Source organism: Scyliorhinus canicula, chromosome 1 (assembly GCF_902713615.1).
Source record: "Scyliorhinus canicula chromosome 1, sScyCan1.1, whole genome shotgun sequence".
NCBI classification, from domain to species: domain Eukaryota; kingdom Metazoa; phylum Chordata; class Chondrichthyes; order Carcharhiniformes; family Scyliorhinidae; genus Scyliorhinus; species Scyliorhinus canicula.
Window position 1 is genome coordinate 307,311,422 of NC_052146.1, and position 24,521 is coordinate 307,335,942.

The 24,521-nt window shown below is 50.7% G+C and overlaps 1 protein-coding gene across 1 annotated transcript in view; it reads right to left on the bottom strand.

Moving 5' to 3' along the window:
• LOC119976580 (guanylate-binding protein 1-like) overlaps positions 1-24,521 on the bottom strand; it is a 395,381-nt gene that overhangs the window by 327,600 nt on the left and 43,260 nt on the right. Inside the window, exons 5-6 of the mRNA XM_038817184.1 lie at positions 14,543-14,791; positions 1,090-1,367 (exon numbers count right to left, since the gene is read on the bottom strand). Of these exons, the coding sequence (XP_038673112.1) occupies positions 1,090-1,367; positions 14,543-14,791 (527 nt within the window). The remainder of the gene's footprint in view (positions 1-1,089; positions 1,368-14,542; positions 14,792-24,521) is intronic.

Sequence of the window (24,521 nt, forward strand, 5' to 3'; positions counted from 1 at the left end):
CTGAACCCTCCTTCCCACTATTTAATTTAAAGCCATATCGACAGCCCTAGTTATGCGATTCGCTAGGACTCTGCTCCCAGCTTGATTCAGATGAAGACTGTCCCATCGGAACAGCTCCCTCCTTCCCCAGTACTTGTGCCACGCTGCGCCTAATAGTCAGCATGCCACAGTGCAACGTGACCTGTAGATGCTGGGAGACCCTGCTCCTGGGGTCTACCCAGCTCACTGCACCTCACAAGAGATCTAATGCGATCCTATTGTAGGCGGGATCACTTTCTGGCAAATCTGCATATTAGCACGAGACAGCTAGTCTCTCTCTAATATGCAGTTCCCTGAGGTAACCAAGGCGTTGGTGTCTATCCCCTTTACCTCTGAGACCTCAGGTGACGTCCTTCAGTACTGGATCCCACAAAGTGGGACAGGTGGAATGATACTTCTAGGGGTCTTCCAAGGGATTGGAGGCCCCCAGCAACTTGTCTTCTGGCCAGGGTGGCACCCTGGCACTGCTGGTACCAGCTTGGAACCCAGGCACTGTGTAGGTGGCACTGCCAGGGGGCCAGGCTGGAACTACAAAGGTGACAAACTGTCAATTGTTTTTACTGATGGGAATCGGGCCTGGGGGGTGCCCTGTGCACTTGAGGTGGGGGAGACCCCTGGGGTCAGATCGCCCCGGGGTCAGATCGGCAGGACCCCGGCGCCCACCCGCGCCGCCAATCCTGCCGGTCAGGTAGGTGTTTTGATTCCCGCCGGCGGGAGAGGCTTGACAGCGGCGGGGCTTCGGCCCAGCGCGGGCCGGAGAATCGCAGGGGGGTGGAGCCACTGATCTGCGCAGCGTGATTCCCGCCCCCGCCAAATCTCGGTTGGCGGAGAATTCGGGACACGGCGGGGGCGGGATTGACGCTAGCTCCCGGCGATTCTCCGACCCGGCGGGGGGTCAGAGAATCCCGCCCAAGGTTGAATATTTTTCAACTTTACCACAAAAAAACATATAAGATATGTAGTTGGAATTGTGATTATAATTTTCTGTAAACTATTCTTTCCATTGATAGTAAAGTTGAGATGTTACATTTGTTCAGCTGCTGCACAGACCTGTAGTTTTTTTCTGTGTTTCTCCTTTTCTCCTAAAGTACATTTCAGGAAAATGTCAAATGCTTCTTGGTGGCATTTCTCATGAATCTTATTCAGTTCCTCAGCAGTTTCCGTTGGGAACGTCACCAGTTGCTTCATCTGCTCTTCATAGCGTTTCGTCGCTTCATTCACTGCTTTCTCGTTCTCCACTTCAACCAATGACTGAACAACTTTGTCCAGACACGTAAGCTTCCCACTGCTGATTATGTCAACATATGTATTCAGGAGATGTGCAAACACTGGAGAAACCACAAAAACATCAAATTAAATTAAAAATAAAAACAATATTCTTTGCACTGGAGTGCTGAGCTTGTGGCATTTGAGTGCTGCAGTGAGAGTTTGGTGACTGAGGGAGTATAAGGGTTCATTTTTATTTAAAGTCTAGTATTTCTTTTATTTAGTTAATTAACTTAAAAGTTGCTGTTTGGTCTATAAGAAGGTGAATTTTGAATCAGCTTTAAACAAGGTTCTACTTGTACTTACTTGCAGCTGGAGCTTGTTAATTAGTTAATTGGATTAGGCCAGTTTTCAGAGGCTAGAGTCACGGTATAAATAGGAGCTAGTTACAGTGCAGACTTTGTTTGCACTGGAGTGCTGAGCGTGTGGCATTTGAGTGCTACAGTGAGAGTTTGGTGACTGAGGGAGTGCTGAGCTTGTGGCATTTGAGTGCTACAGTGAGAGTTTGGTGACTGAGGGAGTGCTGAGCTTGTGGCATTTGAGTGCTACAGTGAGAGTTTGGTGACTGAGGGAGTGCTGAGCTTGTGGCATTTGAGTGCTACAGTGAGAGTTTGGTGACTGAGGGAGTGCTGAGCATGTGGCATTTGAGTGCTACAGTGAGAGTTTGGTGACTGAGGGAGTTAGGTGAGGAGGGAGTAAGGTGCTCCTTACATTTCATTTCCTATGTTTATCAAAGAGCGTGAAGGGAGCCAGGAGTTTAGAGTACAACTGACTGGAAGCAGAGTCGGAGGGCGGAGGTCCAGTTGGTCCACGGGGCAGCTAATTCTGTAAAGTAAGAGGGGATGGAGGCTAGGGCAGTTGCATGCTCCTCCTGTAGGATGTGGGTGGTGAGGGATACCACTGGTGTCCCCGCTGACTATACCTGCGGGAAGTGCACCCAACTCCAGCTCCTCAGTTAAGGTACTGGAGCTGGATGAACTTCGGATAATCCGGGAGGCAGAGGGGGTTATCGAGAAGAGTTACAGGGAGGTAGCCACACCAAAGGTACTGGACAAGAGTAGCTGGGTTACGGTCAGGGGAAAGAAAACTAACAGGCAGACAGTGCAGGGATCCCTCGTGGCCGTTCCCCTTCAAAACAAGTATACCGTTTTTGATGCTGTTGGGGGGGGGTGACCTACCGGGGGAAGGCCCCAGCGGCCAGGTCCCTGGCACTGAGTCTGGCTCTGGGGCTCAGAAGGGAAGGGGGGAGCATAGAAAAGCAATAGTAATAGGAGATTCAATGGTTAGGGGAATAGATAGGAGATTTTGTAGTCGCGAGCTAGACTCCCGGGTGCCAGGGATGTCTCGGATCGTGTCTTCAGTATCCTGAAGGGGGAGGGTGAGCAACCAGAAGTCGTGGTGCACATTGTTACCAACGACGTAGGTAGGGTGTGGAGGTAATAAACAAGTTTAGGGAGTTAGGCTGGAAGTTAAAGGCCAGGACAGACAGAGTTGTCATCTCTGGTTTGTTGCCGGTGCCACGTGATAGCAAGGCTAGGAATAGGGAGAGAGTGCAGTTGAACACGTGGCTGCAGGAATGGTTTAGGAGGGAGGGCTTCAGGTATTTGGATAATTGGAGTGCATTCTGGGGAAGGTGGGACCTGTACAAGCAGGACGGGTTACATCTGAACCAGAGGGGCACCAATATCCTGGGGGGGAGGTTTTCTAGTACTCTTCAGGAGGGTTTAAACTAATTTGGCAGGGGAATGGGAACCGGATCTGTAGTCCAGCAACTAAGGAAGCCGATATTCAGGACGCCAAAGCACGTAATGATGCAGTGGGGAAGGTAACACTGACAAAGGAGAGTACTTGCAGGCAAGGAGATGGGTTGAAGTGTGTATACTTTAATGCAAGGAGCATCAGGAATAAGGTGGGTGAACTTAAGGCATGGATCGGTACTTGGGACTACGATGTGGTGGCCATCACGGAAACTTGGATAGAAGAGGGGCAGAAATGGTTGTTGGAGGTCCCTGGTTATAGATGTTTCAACAAGATTAGGGAGGATGGTAAAAGAGGTGGGGGTGGCATTGTTAATTAGAGATAGTATAACAGCTGCAGAAAGGCAGTTCGAGGGGGATCTGCCTACTGAGGTAATATGGGTTGAAGTTAGAAATAGGAAAGGAGCAGTCACCCTGTTGGGAGCTTTCTATAGGCCCCCCAATAGCAACAGAGATGTGGAGGAACAGATTGGGAAACAGATTTTGGAAAGGTGCAGAAGTCACAGGGTAGTAGTCATGGGAGACTTCAACTTCCCAAACATTGAGTGGAAACTCTTTAGATCAAATAGTTTGGATGGGGTAGTGTTTGTGCAGTGTGTCCAGGAAGCTTTTCTACCACAGTATGTAGATTGTCCGACCAGAGGGGAGGCCATATTGGATTTAGTACTTGGTAATGAACCAGGGCAGGTGATAGATTTGTTAGTGGGGGAGCATTTTGGAGGTAGTGACCACAATTCTGTGACTTTCACTTTAGTTATGGAGAGGGATAGGTGCGTGCAACAGGGCAAGGTTTATAACTGGGGGAAGGGTAAATACAATGCTGTCAGACAAGAATTGAAGTGCAGAAGTTGGGAACATAGGCTGTCAGGGAAGGACACAAGTGAAATGTGGAACTTGTTCAAGGAACAGGTACTGCGTGTCTTTGATATGTATGTCCCTGTCAGGCAGGGAAGAGATGGTCGAGTGAGGGAACCATGGTTGACAAGAGAGGATGAATGTCTTGTTAAGAGGAAGAAGGAGACTTATGTAAGGCTGAAGATACAAGGTTCAGACAGGGCGTTGGAGGGATACAAGATAGCCAGGAGGGAACTGAAGAAAGGGATTAGGAGAGCTAAGAGAGGGCATGAAAAATCTTTGGCAGGTAGGATCAAGGAAAACCCCAAGGCCTTTTACACATATGTGAGAAATATGAGAATGACTAGAGCGAGGGTAGGTCCGATCAAGGACAGTAGCGGGAGATTGTGTATTGAGTCTGAGGAGATAGGAGAGGTCTTGAACAAGTATTTTTCTTCAGTATTTACAAACGAGAGGGGCCATATTGTTGGAGAGGACAGTGTGAAACAGACTAATAAGCTCGAGGAGATACTTGTCAGGAAGGAAGATGTGTTGCGCGTTTTGAAAAACTTGAGGGTAGACAAGTCCCCCGGGCCTGACGGGATATATCCAAGGATTCTATGGGAAGCAAGAAATGAAATTGCAGAGCCGTTGGCAATGATCTTTTCGTCCTCGCTGTCAACAGGGGTGGTACCAGAGGATTGGAGAGTGGCGAATGTCGTGCCCCTGTTCAAAAAAGGGAATAGGGATAACCCTGGGAATTACAGGCCAGTTAGTCTTACTTCGGTGGTAGGCAAAGTAATGGAAAGGGTACTGAGGGATAGGATTTCTGAGCATCTGGAAAGGCACTGCTTGATTAGGGATAGTCAGCACGGATTTGTGAGGGGTAGGTCTTGCCTTACAAGTCTTATTGACTTCTTTGAGGAGGTGACCAAGATAGGAGGTGGATGAAGGTAAATCCATTTTGGAAGGACAAATATGAATGCGGAATACAGGGTTAACGGCAGGGTTCTTGGCAATGTGGAGGAGCAGAGAGATCCTGGGGTCTCTGTTCATAGTTCTTTGAAAGTTGCCACTCAAGTGGATAGAGCTGTGAAGAAGGCCTGTGGTGTGCTAGCGTTCATTAGCAGAGGGATTGAATTTAAGAGCCGTGAGGTGATGATGCAGCTGTACAAAACCTTGGTCAGGCCACATTTGGAGTACTGTGTGCAGTTCTGGTCGCCTCATTTTAGGAAGGATGTGGAAGCTTTGGAAAAGGTGCAAAGGAGATTTACCAGGATGTTGCCTGGAATGGAGAGTAGGTCATACGAGGAAAGGTTGAGGGTGCTAGGCCTTTTCTCATTAGAACGGAGAAGGATGAGGGGCGACTTGATAGAGGTTTATAAGATGATTAGGGGAATAAATAGAGTAGACAGTCAGAGACTTTTTCCCCGGATGGAACACACCATTACAAGGGGACATAAATTTAAGATAAATGGTGGAAGATATTGAGGGGATGTCAGAGGTAGGTTCTTTACCCAGAGAGTAGTGGGGGCATGGAATGCACTGCCTGTGGAAGTAGTTGAGTCGGAAACGTTAGGGACCTTCAAGCGCCTATTGGATAGGTACATGGATTAGGGTAGAATAATGGAGTGTAGGTTAACTTCTTAAGGGCAGCACGGTAGCATTGTGGATAGCACAATTGCTTCACAGCTCCAGGGTCCCAAGTTCGATTTCGACTTGGGTCACTGTCTGTGTGGAGTCTGCACATCCTCCCCGTGTGTGCGTGGGTTTCCTCCGGGGACTCCGGTTTCCTCCCACAGTCCAAAGATGTGCAGGTTGGGTGGATTGGCCATGAAAAATTGTCCAAAATTCTATGATTAACCTAGGACAAAAGTTCGGCGCAACATCGTGGGCCGAAGGGCCTGTTCTGTGCTGTATTTCTCTATCTATCAGGCGCTGGAAATCTGAATTACAAACAGTAAATGCTGGAATTTCTCAGCAGTTTCAGGCTGGATATGTTGGGATAGAAATATAGGGAAACAGTTTGTGTTGATGGACTTTCTTCACAGCTCAGAAATACAGGAAAGATTTCAGCAGGATGTAGACAGATTGATGAAAGAGGCAGACACATTGCAAATGAAACTGAATCCAGAGAAGTGGAAGGATGAGGAGAGACAATCTGAACTAAATGGTACAATTTTAAAGACAGTTCTGGAACAGAGAGGTTTGAGGGTTAACATAGACAAATCTTTGATTGCGACAGAACAAGTTCAGAAGGCTGTTAACATTTAAAATTTTCCCACTTGGCTCTCATTTTCCCCACCAGAATTTGATCATGTTTTTCTGTGTTGGATTTAATTTGCCTGTATTATCCATCCCATCAATCTGACAATAGCCTTGTGCACTGTTTCCCTCATTGTTTCATACACCTCCAGGTTTTATGCTGTCTTCACATTTTAAATTTGACCCTAAACACCCCAAGTTCAGGTGATTGGCATCAAAAACAACTGGAACTGAACTTGGGTAATCCACCTCTCTCCTGTCAGAAAAATAGTCACTAATCCCAGTTTCTATTTTCTATCCATTAGCCAGTTTTGTACCCATACTGCTCCTTTTATCACATTCAGATTTGTTAACAAGGACTTTGCCAAAGCTACAAACCATCCTGACACGGGCATATTCCCCTTTATCTTTTTGTTATTCATTGATGGGATCTGGGCATCACTGGCTGAGCCAGCATTTATTGCCCATCCCTAATTGCCCTGGAATTGTGTGTCTCCCTCGGCCATTTCAGTGGGCAGTTAAGAATCATCCACATTGCTGTGGGTCTAGATTCACATGGAGACCAGACCAGACGGCAGATTTCACTCCCTAAAGGACTTTAGGCCACTGGCCAAGTGCATAGCCTGCTCGGACCGAAGAATCCATTCTCCAACACTGGGACACCTACCCCCCCAAACCTTTTCTCCTGACCAGGAGGACTGGGAGTATGATTACTGGGTTGCAGCGGGAAGCAGGGATCGGGGAACAGAAGGCAACTCGAGGAGCTGACCACCCACTGCCCCACCCAGTGAGACCTCCCCACCGTGACAGGGCCCACTACATGGAGGACGATGATAAAACAGTACCAACAACCGCATTGTGCAGTGGCATCAAGAATCACCCCGATCCAAATCTCGGTCCAGGTGAACGGCCATACTATGTGCATGGAACTCGATACGGGGGGGCTGCCGCATCTCTTATTGGTCCACACAGCTTCGGCTGCGTACAATCCAGAATTCATCCCCTGACTCTCCAAGTTACCAATGCAAGGTTAGCGACCTACATGGGGGAGCCACTCATGATTGCGGGCATGACTACCATCCCCGTTGAATACAGAAGCCAATTTACCACTGGTCATTGTACATGGTCCCGGCATGACTGGCTGCAGCACCTCCACTTAGACTGGCAAAGGGTTTGCCGAATATAACTGCCTGGGTTCAAAGGCATACGAGCCAGATTTCCGACCAAATTCCAGGAAGTTTTGGGGACCATCAAGGGGACCGTAGCCCGAATAAGCTTGGACCCGATGGCCCAGTGGCGTTATTTCTGCACCCGCTCCATTCCTTACATCTTGCACCCAGATGTAGATGCAGAGTTGGACCACATGGAGAACCTGGGGATCAACAGACCAGTACAATTTTCCGACTGGCAGCACCACTCTTATTGGTAATGAAGCCCAACAAGTCGGTGCGTCACTGCAGGGATTATAAAATTACAGTAAACCAGGTGTCATGCTTCGACTATTATCCAGTCCCCAGGATCGAGGATCCATATTCCAAGCTCAGCAGTGGACTTACATTCACCAAGCTGGATGTGAGCCATGCGTATCTCCAGCTCATCCTCGCCCCGAGTCAAGGAGATTCATCACCATCAAACGCTTCGGATGCTCTATGAATATAGCCTGCCAGTCGGGGTCTCCTCGGCCTGCTCAATATTTCAGAGGATCATGCAGAACATCTTGCGGGGGTTACCATGCATGGTGGGTGACTTAGATGATATGCTCATAACAGGTTTGCCTGACCAGGAGCATCTCCACAACTTGGCAGAAGTGCTACAACACTTTGAGGCGGCTACCGTCTGCCTCTGCCGTGAGAAGTATGTCTGCAAAGCGGCTGAGGTGGTGTTACGCCGTGGTCTGCACCCCATGGGGTGCCGGGGGGGCCAATGGAATGTCGGGCTTCCTGGGGTTGGTCATTAATTTTGAAATGTTCCTCCCGGAATTAGCCACAACATTGGCTCCCCTCCATGGAATCATAGAATTTACAGTGCAGAAGACCATTCGGCCAATCGAGTCTGCACCGGCCCTTGGAAAGCACCCTACCCAAGCCCAAACCTCTACCCTATCCCTGTAACCCAGTAACCCCTCCCAACCTTTTTGGACACTAAGGGCAATTCATCATGGCCAATCCACCTAACCTGCACATCTTTGAACTGTGGGAGGAAACCGGAGCACCCGGAGGAAACCCACGCTGACACGGGGAGAACGTGCAGACTCCACACAGACAGTGACCCAACCCAGGAATCGAATCTGGGATCCTGGTGCTGTGAAGCAACTGTGCTAACCAATGTGCTACTGTGCCGCCCACTACTAAAGAAAGGACAACACTGGATGTGGGACGCCGAGCAACAAGCAGCATTTGTCAGAGTAAAACAACAGCTTTCCACTTGACGACGGCTTACTCATTTTGACCCCTCAATGCCACTCTTACTGACCTGTGATGCATCACCTTATGGCATCGAGGCTGTGCTAGCCCATGTAGTGGAAGATAGTTCCGAGCGACCTATCGCGTTTACGTCTGGGACAGAGGCCAGTGCAGAAAAACAAAGCACACAAGTGGAGAAAGAAGGACTGGCTGTAGTATTCGGCGTATAATAAATTGCACCAGTGCATCTGCAGGCCATCCTGATAGAGCACATGCCCCTTCTGTGGATCTTCAAGGAGCAGCATGTGATTCCTCCCATAGCTTCTGCCCGTGTCCAGCACTATTACTGACAGCGTATGACCACGTGTTGGAACACCATTCCAGGGCCCACATACTCCATGCGGATGCTTTGAGCCACCTGCCGTTGCCCAGGGACGATGAGGCAATAGCTGCCCTCCATTTCATGGATTCACTACCAGTCACCGCATCTCGCATCCACAGCAGGACCCAGACCGACCCACGGCTCTCCCCCATCAGGCACGTGGTGCAGTATGGGGCCCAGCCCCGGGCTCTGCCTGAGGACCTGAAGGCTCACAAGGGGAAAATGCAAGAACTGAGCATCGAAGATGCTGTGTTTCTGTGGGGCACCCGCATGGTGGCCCCTGAGCATAGGCGTGCGACGTTCTTACGAGATCTCCAGAATGGACACCATGTCAAATGTGACTTAGCACAGTGGGATAAATAGCTGGCTTGTAATGCAGAACAAAGCCAGTAGCGCGGGTTCAATTCGCGAACCAGCCTTCCTGAACAGGCGCCGGAATGTGGCGACTAGGGGCTTTTCACAGTAACTTCATTTGAAGCCTACTTGTTACAATAAGCGATTCGTCTTCTTATTGTTATTGAAATGAAAATGCTCACGCAGAGCTACGTCTGGCGGCCCGGCATCAACGTGGACATTGAGCAGGTAGCCCAGCAATGCCCCCATTGTCAGGTGCACCAACAATTACCCACGGCAGCCCCACTCCACCTTTGGGAAGGGCCCGGAAGGTCATGGGTCTGGGTTCATGACGACATTGTGGGCCCTTTCCAGGGGGCTATGTTCCTCCTCCTGGTAGATGCTCACTCTAAGTACCTGGAAGTGGTGCAACTGTCTGGGCCACTGTGGAAAAACTGCACCAGATATTCAGCAAGCGCGGAATTCCCAAGGCATTGGTGTCCGATAATGGGATGGTGTTTACGAGCAAGGCGATCGACTCCAACACCAGGGGGCACGGTAGCACAGCGGTTAGCACAATTGCTTCACAGCTCCAGGGTTCCACGTTTGAATCCCGGCTTGGTTCACTGTCTGTGCGGAGTCTGCAAGTTCTCCCCGTGTCTGCGTGGGTTTCCTCCGGGTGCTCTGGTTTCCTCCCACAGTCCATAAATGTGCAGGTCAGGTGGATTGACCATGCTAAATTTCCCCTTCGTGTCCAAAAAGGTTAGGTGGGGTGGCTGCGTTTCGGGGATAGGGAGGAGGCGTGGACTTAAGTAGGGTGCTCTTTCCAAGGGCAGGTGGAGACTCGATGGGCCGAATGGCCTCCTTCTGCACTGTAAATTCTGTGATTCTATGACCTGAGGACTGCTCCCTACCACCTAGCTTCAAACAAACTGACCAAAAGAACAGGGTTGGCATGAAGAAGCTGATGACTGGAACCTGGAGACTCGCCTGGCATGTTACCTTTTTTAAAAATCGGATGACACCGCATGCTGCGATGGGCGTGGCACCAGCTGAGCTTTTGATGGGTCACCGACTCCACACCGACCTGAGCTTGGTCATACTCGATTTAGGAGGGATGGTCCGCTGGAACCAGGACCAGTCCGAGATTGCCGTCCGCTGGCCGGCACATTCACTCCCAGCGACGCCATGCTTGTCTGAAACTTCTGCGATGGGGCTGTTTGGGTCTCAGGTGTCATATTGGCAGCCACCAGGCTGGTATCCTACAAGGTCAGGGCACAAGAGCGGGAATCCCATTGCCACGTGGATCACTTTTCGAGCCGCCTGCCGTATGTCCCTGCCGAGCCCCCCCCGCGGTCCCAGGTCCGCCTGGCTCGCCACTGGTCCTCCTGCCCCTATCGCCATCACCACCAGCCCCAGCCCGGTTGTGGCCACGAGTCAAAGGCCCAAACTGAGGATGCCAAAGTGCTGGACGAGGATCCACTCAGCTCGGAGTCAGCGACAGAGATGGACACGCTGCACCAAGGCCCAAGGCACCAGCATCGGCTGCTGTGCAGCCAACGCCGCCTCCGTCTCTGCGATTACCACGTAAGCGCTGTTCTCTCGTCCAGTACACGGCCATCAGGCCGACACAGACCACACCAGAACATCAACACCAATCCAAATGGATCACAGGTCCGGGACAGGTTTTGACAGACAAGTGGGGGTGGGGGGGGGGGGGGGTGGGGGGGTGAAGGAAGGGTGTCACAACCCCAGCGGAGGTCAAGGGTTAGGAACCATTAGGTTTCCCCTAGCCTTGAGGGAATATGAACTTCCCTGCTAACGGGGCGGGCCTTCCCCTTAGCAGGACGAGCCCCTCGAGTATAAAAACCCCTCTGGGGAGTGATGGTGTTTGACTGTAACTATTAATAAATCTCTGTGCTTTTTCAAACTACTGTTTATGCGTGGCTGTTTACCTTGGATCTAACACTACCTTATCTAAACTTATCAAAATCTTTTTCATCTCTATCAAATCTCCTTTGCTTCAAGCAAAACAACCCAATTTCTCAAAATTAATCTTGGAGCGAAACAGCACATCTCCACCCATCCCTGGCACCATTCTGATAAATCTCTGCACCCTCTCAAGGATCCTCACATCATTCCTCAAATGTGGTGACCAGAACTGGGTGTAACTCTCTACATACAGATTTTTCGAAGCAGAACTTTCTACAGGTCGAGCGTTACTTCCCTGATTTTGTACTCAATGCCTCTATTTACAAAGCCCAAGATCACATATGCTTTGCTAACTGAATTTATCCTGTTACCTTCAAAGTTCCACACACCTGAATCCCACAAATCCCTCTGTCCCTACACATTCTTTAGAAATGTGCCTTTCAGTCTGAATTCTTCTCCTGAGATCTTCTGCCAAAAAGCATCACTTCACAATTCTCTATTATATTGCATCTGCTGTTGCCTGCCCATTTAGCTATCCTATTTATACCTGTTCCAGTCATTATCATCTTCACTCTGATATGAATCACTCGTATATGAATCAGATACATGAAGTTTAAGGAATGCATTTCGAAGGAAGTATCGAAAATAGGAAGTATCTACAGTAGTCCCCCGTTATACCGCGCTCCGCAATACCGCGGTTCGCGATATACCGCGGGGGGGCTTATGGACCCCAACTGTCAGTTGTGTCAATTTTAGCGGCCGGCTCACTTTGATCCGGAGAGGGAAGCTGCTCTCTCACTGAAACAATCAGCCGGCCGCTGAAATTGACACTGCCCGCTGCTCTCTCCCTCCAATCCAACTTTAAGTTTTAATGTTTCTGATTGGAGGGAGAGAGCAGCGGGCAGTGTCAATTTCAGCGGCCGGCTGATTTTTTCAGTGAGAGAGCAGCTTCCCTCTCCGGATCAAAGTGAGCCGGCCGCTGAAATTGACACTGTCGGCTGATTGGAGGGAGAGAGCAGAGAACACAGGAGGAGGTCATACGGGCCTCTGCAAGACCAGCATGGTCTCACATCGCCCCTCCCCTCTGTAGCTGGGGTTCAGGCTGTGGCTGCTGGGGTACAGGCCGTGGCTGCTGGGCTTCAGGCTGTGGCTGCTGGGGTACTGTGGCTGCTGGGGTACAGGCTGTGGCTGCTGGGGTACTGTGGCTGCTGGGGTACAGGCTGTGGCTGCTGGGCTTCAGGCTGTGGCTGCTAGGGTACTGTGGCTGCTGAGGTACAGGCTGTGGCTGCTGGGGTACAGGCTGTGGCTGCTGGGCTTCAGGCTGTGGCTGCTGGGGTACTGTGGTTGCTGAGGTACAGGCTGTGGCTGCTGGGGTACAGGCTGTGGCTGCTGGGGTACTGATTGGAGGGAGAGAGCAGCCGGCAGTGTCAATTTCAGCAGCCGGCTGATTTTTTCAGTGAGAGAGCAGCTTCCCTCTCCGGATCAAAGTGAGCCGGCCGCTGAAATTGACACTCTCGGCTGATTGGAGGGAGAGAGCAGAGAACACAGGAGGAGGTCATACGGGCCTCTGCAAGACCAGCATGGTCTCACATCGCCCCTCCCCTCTGTAGCTGGGGTTCAGGCTGTGGCTGCTGGGGTACAGGCCGTGGCTGCTGGGCTTCAGGCTGTGGCTGCTGGGGTACTGTGGCTGCTGGGGTACAGGCTGTGGCTGCTGGGGTACTGTGGCTGCTGGGGTACAGGCTGTGGCTGCTGGGCTTCAGGCTGTGGCTGCTAGGGTACTGTGGCTGCTGAGGTACAGGCTGTGGCTGCTGGGGTACAGGCTGTGGCTGCTGGGCTTCAGGCTGTGGCTGCTGGGGTACTGTGGTTGCTGAGGTACAGGCTGTGGCTGCTGGGGTACAGGCTGTGGCTGCTGGGTTACTGATTGGAGGGAGAGAGCAGCCGGCAGTGTCAATTTCAGCAGCCGGCTGATTGTTTCAGTGAGAGAGCAGCTTCCCTCTCCGGATCAAAGTGAGCCGGCCGCTGAAATTGACACTGCCCGCTGCTCTCTCCCTCCAATCCAACTTTTAAGTTTTAATGTTTCTGATTGGAGGGAGAGAGCAGCGGGCAGTGTCAATTTCAGCGGCCGGCTGATTTTTTCAGTGAGAGAGCAGCTTCCCTCTCCGGATCAAAGTGAGCCGGCCGCTGAAATTGACACTGTCGGCTGATTGGAGGGAGAGAGCAGAGAACACAGGAGGAGGTCATACGGGCCTCTGCAAGACCAGCATGGTCTCACATCGCCCCTCCCCTCTGTAGCTGGGGTTCAGGCTGTGGCTGCTGGGCTTCAGGCTGTGGCTGCTGGGGTACTGTGGCTGCTGGGGTACAGGCCGTGGCTGCTGGGCTTCAGGCTGTGGCTGCTGGGGTACTGTGGCTGCTGGGGTACAGGCTGTGGCTGCTGGGGTACTGTGGCTGCTGGGGTACAGGCTGTGGCTGCTGCGCTTCAGGCTGTGGCTGCTAGGGTACTGTGGCTGCTGAGGTACAGGCTGTGGCTGCTGGGGTACAGGCTGTGGCTGCTGGGCTTCAGGCTGTGGCTGCTGGGGTACTGTGGTTGCTGAGGTACAGGCTGTGGCTGCTGGGGTACAGGCTGTGGCTGCTGGGGTACTGATTGGAGGGAGAGAGCAGCCGGCAGTGTCAATTTCAGCAGCCGGCTGATTGTTTCAGTGAGAGAGCAGCTTCCCTCTCCGGATCAAAGTGAGCCGGCCGCTGAAATTGACACTGTTTTAATTAGATCCACGATGGGGGTTTTAAATTAATTTAAAAAGCTATGCTAGCGCTTCCCATTGTGAGTCTACGGGGGTCTGACCTCTCCCCCCGCCCCCCGTAGACTCACAAGGGGAAGCGCTAGCATAGATTTTAAAATAAATTTAAAACCCCCATCGTGGATATCCGCGGCTCGGATGCAACGCGGGTGGCTGTCTTGGACCCTAACACCCGCGTTATAAAGGGGGACTACTGTATTTAATGGTCAGGTGCTTTTTGGTATGGAGGGAGAGAGAAACTGAGGGACAAAGACACAGTTGTGAGAGTAGACAATATTTTCATGCACCTTAGATTTGTGTCAGTGATTTTTGTGTAGCTTGTGACTGTTAATGACACCAGGGCCATAAAACTGACTGATTCAAGCGCACCAGTCAGTTATAATATTTCAAAATCAACCCAAACATCTCCACATGTTGTCTGGTCTATATTCAGTTCTGCTTTTGAACTGTCCACATTTTTCAATCATTGGGCAGCGTTGCTGGTTTAGACCGGTTTGCGTGTTTCCAATCTGTACACAGAATTCAAAAAGGACTTACTTGGACCAGTGATCATTTTATTCCCACAATTAGGAACTGTTTTCGTCTCTGCCTTTCTGTAAATAAAGTCACAGAATTCTTTGCAAGATTTAACAAAATCTTGATCCAGTTTACCCTCATCGACAGTTTCTATATTCTGAAGAACGTATTTATTTCCAGGTGGATCAAACACAAAGCAATTCCTGGAGCGAAAGTAACCTCTGATACACTGTTTCGGCATGTTGAATTTCTTGATTTTCTCACTGGTACCTGTTAACAGAAAACATTTCACTTATTATTCACATAGTTCAGTGCTGAAGGAAAATACAATGTGGGCAGAATTGTAACTGCCAAGGGAACACGGGTACAGGTAGGGCAGGGGGTGAAGTGGCATTGATCAGAAATCTGACAGGATCCTGCCCACTTCACAGTTTAACCAAGGTTGGTTTAGAGAGAGTGAGAAACTTTGAAATAGACGATTAACTATGTTTTAGTTCAAGATTCTGGTTTCAACCGGCAGTGTGTGTGCTTCCTGAACTGTGTCGAATTTGTCAGGGTTGATTTGATTTTGATTTGATTTGATTGATTTGATTTATTGTCATATGCACCGAAGTACAGTCAAAAGTATTTTTCTGCGGCCAAGGGAACGTACATAGTAGACAAAAGAATAATCAACAGAGTGCATTGACAAATGGTACATCGACAAACAGTGATTGGTTACAGTGCGGAACAAGGGGCCAAACAAAGCAAATATATGAGCAACAGCAGAATAGGGCGTCGTGAATAGTGTTCTTACAGGGAACAGATCAGTCTGAGGGGGAGTCGTTGAGGAGTCTTGCGGCAGCGCGAGGTGAAGACAGAATCAATGTGAGGGTGGCAAGCTTGTGTGATGCGTTGGGCTGAGTTCACCACACTCTGCAGTTTCTTGTGATCTTGGACCAATCAGTTTCCATACCAGGCTGTGATGCAGCCGGATAGGATGCTCTCGATCGCATATCTGTAGAAGTTTGTGAGAGTCGATGCAGATATGCCAAATTTCTTTAGCTTCCGTAGGTGAAGAGGGTGAGAGCACAGTAGAGCGAGGTTGGTCAATAAAACCGGCAGTGGGAAAGTCTGAGAACAGTGAAACCACACACTTGCTTGACGGCCTATCTGTGTTGATATATCTGCACCAACACCTTGTGCAGCAATCCAGTGTTTTTCAAACTTTTTTTCCGGGGACCCATTTTTACCAACCGGCCAACCTTCGTGACCCACGCTGGCCGACATTCGCGACCCACGCCGGCCGACCTACACGACCCACGCTGGCCAACCCTCACGACCCACGCTGGCCGACCTTCGCGACCCACGCCGGCTGACCTTCGCAACCCACGCCGGCCAACCCTCACGACCCACACCGGCCGACTTTCGCGACCCACACCAGCCGACTTTCGCGACCCACGCCAGCCGACCTTCACGACCCACGCTAGCCAACCCTCACGACCCACGCTGGCCGACCTTCGCGACCCACGCTGGCTGACCTTCGCGACACACACCAGCCGACCTTCGCGACCCACGCTGGCCGACTTTCGTGACTCACGCCGGCCGACCATCGCGACCCACGCCAACCGACCTTCGCGACCCACGCCAGCCGACCTTCGCGACCCACACCAGCCGACCTTCGTGACCCACGCCAGCCGACCTTCGCGACCCAGGCTGGCCGACTTTCGTGACTCACGCCGACCGACCTTAGCGACCCACGCCAGCCGACCTTCGCGACCCACGCCAGCCGACCTTCGCGACCCACGCCAGCCGACCTTCGCGACCCACGCCAGCCGACCTTCGCGGCCTATGCCAGCCGACCTGCGCGACCCACCATTTTCTCTTACCTTGTTTGTTGCTGACAAAATTGAGGAAATGGTTTTGTGTCTCTTTGGCCCCCATAACTTGAAAAAAAAAAGCTGCGACCATATTAAAAAAAATACGGCCGCACTGCGCATGGGTGCCCGATCATCGGTGCGCATGCGCGTAGTTCTGCGCGCACCTATGATCATGCACGCATGCGCAGTGCGGCCGAATTTTTCTTTTCTGTTCTTGGCCATTTTGAAGGCTGCTAGCAGCCGTCATTATGAAAAGCCGGCTGTTGCACGCAGATTTTCGTGAGTGGGAGCGCCATGACGGACAGCTCCGCGGCCCTCCCGACACCCGCCCGCGACCCACCTGCAGATCGCGCCCCTGAGTTTGACAATGTCTGCAGTAATCGCTATGGGGCACATTTTCAAATGCCTTTTGGAAATCCAAATACACTACTAGCACTGGCTCCCGTTTATCCCCCTGATTTTTACATTCTCAAAGAACTAATACATTTGTAAACACAATTACCTTTTCTCAGAACCACGTTGATTCTTCCTCCGTTGAAATCTTTTCAGAATTCGTTTAAGTCCCCAGGATGCAGGCCATCTGGTCCAGGAGACTTGTGAGCCTTTAGTCCCATTAGTTTCCCATTCGTAGTTTTAAGTTCCTCCCTCCCTTTGTCTCTTGATTTTCTATTAATTTTGGAAAGCTGAGAATGCAGCTGAAATATGGACACTGGGGTCTAAATGGTCAGGTATTCTTTGGTATGTCCATTTGGAGTCACACGGAGAAACTAAACTAAATAGATAAGAAAAATACTGATTGGGGAACTTCCGGTAGCGATATGTAGGTAGAGGTTGCACATTTTGTAGCTCCTGCTGTAGAAGTGGATTTCATTTGGAACTTCGCTGATAGGGTTAATATAACAGTTCTGAAAAGCTCTGTGAAAGAGATATCAACAGGTCAAGGGATGAAATAAAGGGAGCGTGTTCTGACCGGCATCTGTGAAAGCAGAGATGTCAGAAGGTCATGGGATGGAAAAAGGGGAGTGTGGCTTTAGTACCATTTAATGTTCTGACCCGCATCTGTGAAAGCAGAGAGGTCAAAAAGTCAAAGAATGGAATGAATGGGAAGCGTTACTTTATTGCGGAGATAGCGCAATTAAGCTCGTTTGACCAGTTGAAACAAATAAACATTGAAATGTAAAAGGAATGGGCTTTGGAGTGAGTTGGGCCAGATGGCCATGGGATAAGAAAAACCTTTGTAACAGCATTAATAGTGACTTGTGCTAATGATTATGTCAAAAATAACCTCCCGACCTCGAAGAATAATTCCATATATGTACATGTTCTGGATCCTTGCCAAATCATAGGTGTATCTAGGAATTTAAGGGGACCACCCCTAAGCTAAAAAATGTATAAAAATACAGTCCTTATTCTGGGATTTTGGCACTTCTCGAAGGTGGTTACCCGACTGCTTAGAGATTTGTCCCGGCCGTGAATAAACGAATATTCGTTACTGACGTGTTCGAGTGTTTTACTTCTGGACTGACGATCCGATACGTGAAAGCGCAATTCACACTGCTAGAGTCTTTGATTTTTGGATCTTTATGCCTGGTCTCGGAGGTATTATTTGGATGAGCTGGTGTGGGAAGTTCTAAAGAATCGGTGGAATGTCAAAGATCCAAAAGAGAGGCCAGGCAAGGAGGGGGCAAGTAAAATTCCACCTGCGAATGCTGTTGTGAGTTCAACAGAAGGAGATTTGGCGGGTGCTGGTTTGTCAGTTGAAACTCTGGTATCCAGGAAGTTTGAAAGGCTGCCCATCAAGCATTCAGAGGTGCATTGGAGAGACAGATGGTGACCTCGCTAAAAAGTAGTTTGAGGAGGCACTTGCCCCGCTGAAGGTTACGTTGACGAAGACGTTGATGTTGGCACGGGAGCAAGGAGAGAAGATGAAGGGTAGAGGAGGGATTGCCCCAGCATAGCGACCAGTTTACCTTGATGGGTGAGGAGCTGTGGAGGGTGGCGGAGATCAATAAAAGTGGAGGACTCGGAGAACAGGTCAAAGGCAGAATTTGAGGATCGTGGGCTTATCCGAGGCAGATTAGGGCTGGAGGCTGATCGAGTACTTTGCGGACATGTTTGCCAAGTTGATGGAGGAGGGGGAAGAACCCTCCCTCTATGAGCTGGACAGGGCCCATTGGTCACTCCGGCCGTAGCCTAGACAAATGAGCCACCGAGGAAGATCATAGCTTCCACAGTTACCATGTGAAGGAGAAGGTTTTGAGTTAGGTGAAGCTGAGGCGGGACGTGAAGTGGGAAGGCATGGATGTACACATATCCCAAGATCTGACGCCGGAGTTGGCGAGAAAGCGTACGGCCTTTGGACAGGTGAAGGCGGCGCTGTACAGCTGTGGTTCGGAGTGGTCTACCCAGTGAAGGTGAGAGTGACTCACAATTCGAAGGATTCTGTTTAGAGACTGTGGAGGAGGCCGAGGTGTTTGTGAAGGCTGAAGGGCTGGAACTGAGATGAGTTTGGGATTTGGACTTGGACGCTGTAGACTGGGATAATTTTTCTTTCCCACTGGATTTTTTACGTGTGTTTTGGTGTGTTTTCTTTTGTTCTGCAGATGTATTCTCCCCACTCTGACTGTATGGCCGGGGGGTGGGGGGGGGGGGGCTGCTGAAGTTTGCTATTGGTGGTAGTGTGAGGTGGTGGGCTTGGAAGGTCTTGGCATGGGGGGTGCGGGTTGCTGAGGGTGTGTTTGGGAGGAGGAGAGAAGGAGAGAGGCAGGGGTCACTGGTCGAGCAAATGAAGTTTGGCTAATGAACGGGAGTGTGGTGGGGGAGGTGCTGGCCATGGTCATTGGAGCCTGCTCGGGCATGTTTCGATGGACCAGGGAGGTGTGAATGGCGGGGGAAGGGATCGATACTGAGTGAGGTGTTTGCAAGAGGAAATGGTTGGGGGGATTCTGGGGTGGGAGTTGAGGATTGACGATAATTAAAGGATGGGGTGGGTCCTGCCGGATGGACCCTGGGGTATTGGTGTTGGCGGTTGAAAGGGGCGGGGGGCAGGGGGGGTGAGACACCTCTGGTCAGAATGGTAACGTGGAACGTGCGAGGGTTGAGAGGGCTGGTGAAGAGGGTGAGAGATTTCTCGCACTTTAAGGGTAGCTGATGTGGGAAAGCGGGGGTGAGATTTCAGGTGGAGAAGGTGGTGGCGGATCACGGGGGTAGAGAAGTGATTGTAATGGATGCGCTGGAGGGGAGGCTGGTAGTGTTGGTCGGCGGATATTCCCGAAACTGGAATGACGCAGGTGTTTGTGAAGAGAATGCTGGCTGCCATTCCGTATCTGGATACCCATGAGTTGATTTTGGCTGGTGGGGGCTTGGGGGAGCGTGGCACACAGTGCTGGAACCGAGGATGGACACGTCCTGGATGTGCTCACTGACCCCGTCAGTCGGTTGGGGGGGGGGGGGGGGGGGGAGGAGGAGGAGAGGGGGCGGTGGAGGCTGGCGTTGGCTGGGTTTATAAGGGAGATGGGGTGTGGGGGTTGGTCCATAGAGTTTTTTGCCGAATCAGAAGTATTACTTTTTTTTCGGCGATGCACAAGATGTTCTCGAGGATTGAATTTCTTTGTGGTGGGGAAGGCTGTTGGCTGGAGTTATGAGGGCAGAGTATTCAGTAATTGTGGTATTGGAGTACGCTCCAATATATCCTGGAGAAGGGATTGGCTTAGAAGCCGGGGTGGAGGCTTGAAGTGAGGTTGTTGGCGGACAGAGATTGTGTGATAGGATAGGGAAGGTGATTGAGGAGTATGTGGGGTTTAACTGTACGGGAGAGGCTTTCGCCATCAATGGTTTGGGAGGCTCTGGAGGCAGTGGTGAGGGGGGAGGTGATTTTGTTTAAGGCTAAGGTGGATAGGGTCCCAGGTTCGATTCCCGGCTTGGGACACTGTCTGTGCGGAGTCTACGTTCACCCCATGTCTGTGTAGGTTTCCTCCGGGTGCTCCGGTTTCCTCCCACAGTCCAAAGATATGCAGGTTAGGTGGATTGGCCACCTAACCTGATAAATTGTCCTGAGTTTCCAAAAAGGTTGGGTTGGATGGGGTTACAGGTATAGGGTGGAGGTGTGGAGAGAGGGTGGAGGTGTGCGGATAGGTAGGGTGCTCTTTCCAAGGGCCAGTGCAGACTCGATGGGGCGAATGGCCTCCTTCTGCATTGTACATTCTATGAATCTATGCAATGATATGTATAATGTAAGGAGTGTAAAGGTTACCAAAATGATGTATTTCAACACTAGATGGAACCACAGAGTAGTCTTATAAAAGGCTGTGGGCGAGATTCTCCCATATGGGGAGAAATCGTAAGGCTGGCGTCAAATCCGGGCGGGTTTGACGCCAGCCCCCCCCTTCCCGACCGGGAACCGATTCTGGTCCCCGGTCGGGGCTAGCATCCCGACGCCGTAAACTCCGACATCACGAGCTTAACGAGCATTTGTGCGAAACCCGCGCATGCGCGGGCCGGGATGCCCCTCAGCCGCCCCGCGAATGGATACTGCGGGGCGGCGGAAGGACAAAGAGCGAGCGGGCATCGGGCCCGCTGCCCGCGATCGGTGCCCACCGATCGCGGGCCCATGGCACCCTTGGCACGGCCGTGGTACTGCCGTGCCAATCGGTGCCATGGTTTTAAAAATCGAGAGTTTACGGCCGTTTTTACGAACGGCCAGACCAGGTGTGTTTGCCGTTCGTAAAAACAGCCGTAAAGGGCTGGGAACTCGGCCCATCGATCAGCTGAGAATCGCTGCCGGCCGTAAAAAAACGGCGGCAGCGATTCGTATCGGGAGTCGGGCGTGGGGGGGGGGGGGAGAATAGCGGGAGGGCGTCAGAACAGCGTGGCCGTAAAATTTTACGAGTCACGCTATTCTCCGCACCGTCGGGAGTGCGGAGAATCTCGCCCTGTGTCTCTCGGCATTCTGGAAGGAGGTTGTGAAGAAAGATAGTGAGTGGTTGAGACAGATTGTTAGCTGTACTAAAAAGATATTATAGATTTCTGTAAAGTAGATTTTATACTGTTGTTTTATTAGCTATTACTTAGAGAAGGGTACAAACCATTTGAAGTAGCGTAAAGTAAACTAGTTTTGTTTCAAATACATAGCTTGATGTTCTTTGTCAACACTATGACTTTCAGGCATCTTGGGGAACTACACAAGGAACATCACAGGAAGGAGAGGGTGGAACACCGACGATTGATGGAAGAGATTCTGGAAGTGGACGAAGATATTTGGGGTCCTGGACCAGGGACTCGTGGTGAAGAAGAAGGTGTTGCAGGTGAGGTTTGATCTGTTGTCCATGGGGAAAGTGTTGTGTCAGCTGAACAGGTGAGGTGGGCCGTCTATGAATATGGGGAGAAGGCGGGTCACCTGTTGGCAGATCAGCTCCGCAGGCAAGCTGCGGAAAGGGAGACAGTTTGGGTTTGTGATAGGACAAGTGACCTGGTGGTGGCCCCGGAACGGATTAATAAGGTGTTTGAGGAGCTTTTTCGGGAATTGTATCGGGAAATACCAGAGGATGGGCCGGAGATGAGGGAATTTTTGGAGAGGTTAGAGTGCCTGAGAGTGGGTGAAATGGAGGGGACGAGGCTGGAGGAGTCGGTGGGTGTAAAGGAGAGGAAGGTGACAATTGGGAAGATGCAGACAGGAAAAGCGGTTGGTTTTCCGTTGGAATTTTACAAGAAATGTAAGGATAAGCTGGCACCATTGGTGGAAATGTTCGAGGACACGATTATCAGTGGGGTTTTGCCGAAAACGATAAGACAGGCCTCCATACCGTTGATGCTAAAAAAGGATAATGATCCGATGGAGCGTGGGTCGTATAGGCTAATATCCTTACTGAATGTAGACACCAAGATATTGGCAAAGGTGCTGGCATGCAGGCTGGAGGTGTGCTTTCCGAGGGTGATTGGGGAGGACCAGACAGGGTTTGTTAAGGGCAGACAGCTGTCATTGAATGTGGTGCTTTCTCCGGCAGAAGGAAGGAGACGGAGGTGGCGGTGGTGTTAGATGTGGAGAAGGGGTTTGATCAGGTGGAGTGGAGTTATCTGATTGCAGTGATGGAGAAGTTTGGGATTGGGCCTAAGTTTGTGGCATGGGTGAAATTGCTGTATTAGGAGCCGATGGCGAGCGTGCACATGAAGAATATGAATTCTGGGTATTTTTCATTGCAATGGGGAACGAGGCAGGGTTGCCCCATGTCCCCCGTTCTGTTTGCAATAGTGATAGAGACTTGGCCATTTTGCTGAGGAGTTTGGAGTTGTGGAAGGGGATAGTGAGGGGGTGGGGGGCACAGGAGCATACGGTGACCTTGTACGCGGGCGATTTGTTGCTCTACATTTTGGAACCGAGCTCCTCGGTGGGGCACATAAGGAGTTTACTGCAAAGATTTGGGCCGTTTTCAGGTATAAGCAGAATTTGGGGGGAAAAGTGAGTATTTTGTGGTTTCTGCTCTAGGGGCGGGGTCTTGGGCAAATTATGATAGGGAGTGTCAAGGCATTGGAGGTATTGGTGGGCTTAAAAGTTGACAAATCTCCAGGTCCAGATGAATTGTGTCCCAGGCTGCTGTACGAGGCTGGGGAGGATATTTCCAGGGCTCTGACCCAAATTTTGAATTCCTCTCTCGCCACCGGGGAGATGCCAGAGGACTGGAGAACGGCTAATGTGGTCCCACTGTTTAAGAAAGGTTGTTGAGACAATCCAGGGAACGCCAGACCAGTGAGTCTCATGTCAGTAGATGGGAAATTACTGGAGGAGATTCTGAAGGAGAGAATCTATCTCCATTTGGAGAGGCAAGGTTTGATCAGGGATCATCATCATGGCTTTGTCAGAGGGAGGACATGCCTGACAAATTTGATTGAATTTTTTGAGCACGTGACTAAGTGTAGATGAGGGTCGTGTAGTTGATGTAGTTTACATAGATTTCAACAAAGCCTTTGACAAGGTCCCACATGGGAGACTTATTAAGGAGGTAAATGCACATAAGATACAGGGGAACTTGATGAGGTGGATTCATAATTGGCTTGGCGATAGGAGACAGAGGGTGATAATAGACGGCTGCTTTAGTGACTGGAAGCCAGTGACCAGTGGCGTACCACAGGGATCTGTGCTGGGCACTATTGTTTGTCATTTATATAAATGACATAGATGACTATGTGGGGGAGCAGCATGGTAGCATAGTGGTTAGCATAATTGCTTCACAGCTCCAGGGTCCCAGGTTCAATTCCTGGCTTGGGTCACTGTCTGTGCGGAGTCTGCACGTTCTCACCGTGTGTGCGTGGGTTTCCTCCGGGTGCTCCGGTTTCCTCTCACAGCCCAAAGATGTGCAGGTTAGGTGGATTGGCCATGCTAAATTGCCCTTAGCATCCAAAATTGCCCTTCGTGTTGGGTGGGGTTACTGGGTTATGGGGATAGGGTGGAGGTGTGCGGTTGGGAATGGTGCTCTTTTCAAAGAGCCGGTGCAGACTCGATGGGCCGAATGGCCTCCTTCTGCACTGTAAATTCTATGAAATACAGGATCAGTAAGTTTGCGGTTGACACAAAGATTGGCCAGGTGATTAACAGTGAGGTTGAGTGTCTTGGGTTACAGGAAGATATAGACGGGATGGTCAAATAGGCAGGTAAGTGGCAGGTGGAATTTAACCCTGAAAAGTGAAAGGTATTACACTTTGGAAGGAGTAATTTTACAAGGAAATATACTACAAAACGTCTGACACTGGGAAGTTCCGAAGAACAAAGGGACATTGGCGTGTTTGTCCATAGATCTCTGAAGGCAGAAGGGCAGGTTAATAGGGTGGTGAAAAAGGCATGTGGGACATTCACAGGGAGGTTATGTTGGAGTTATACAGAACTTTGGTGAGGCCACAGCTGGAGGACTGTGTGCAATTCTGGTCACCACATTATAGGAAGGATGAGATTGTACTGGAGGGGGTGCAGACACAATTCACCAGGATGTTGCCTGGGATGGAACGTTTAAGTTATGAAGAGAGGTTGGATAGGCTTGGATTGTTTTCACTGAAGCAGAGAAGACTGAGGGTGACCTGGTCGAGGAGTACAGGATTATGAGGGGCGTGGACAGTGTGGGCAGGGAGCTGCTGTTCCCCCTCGTTGAAGGGTC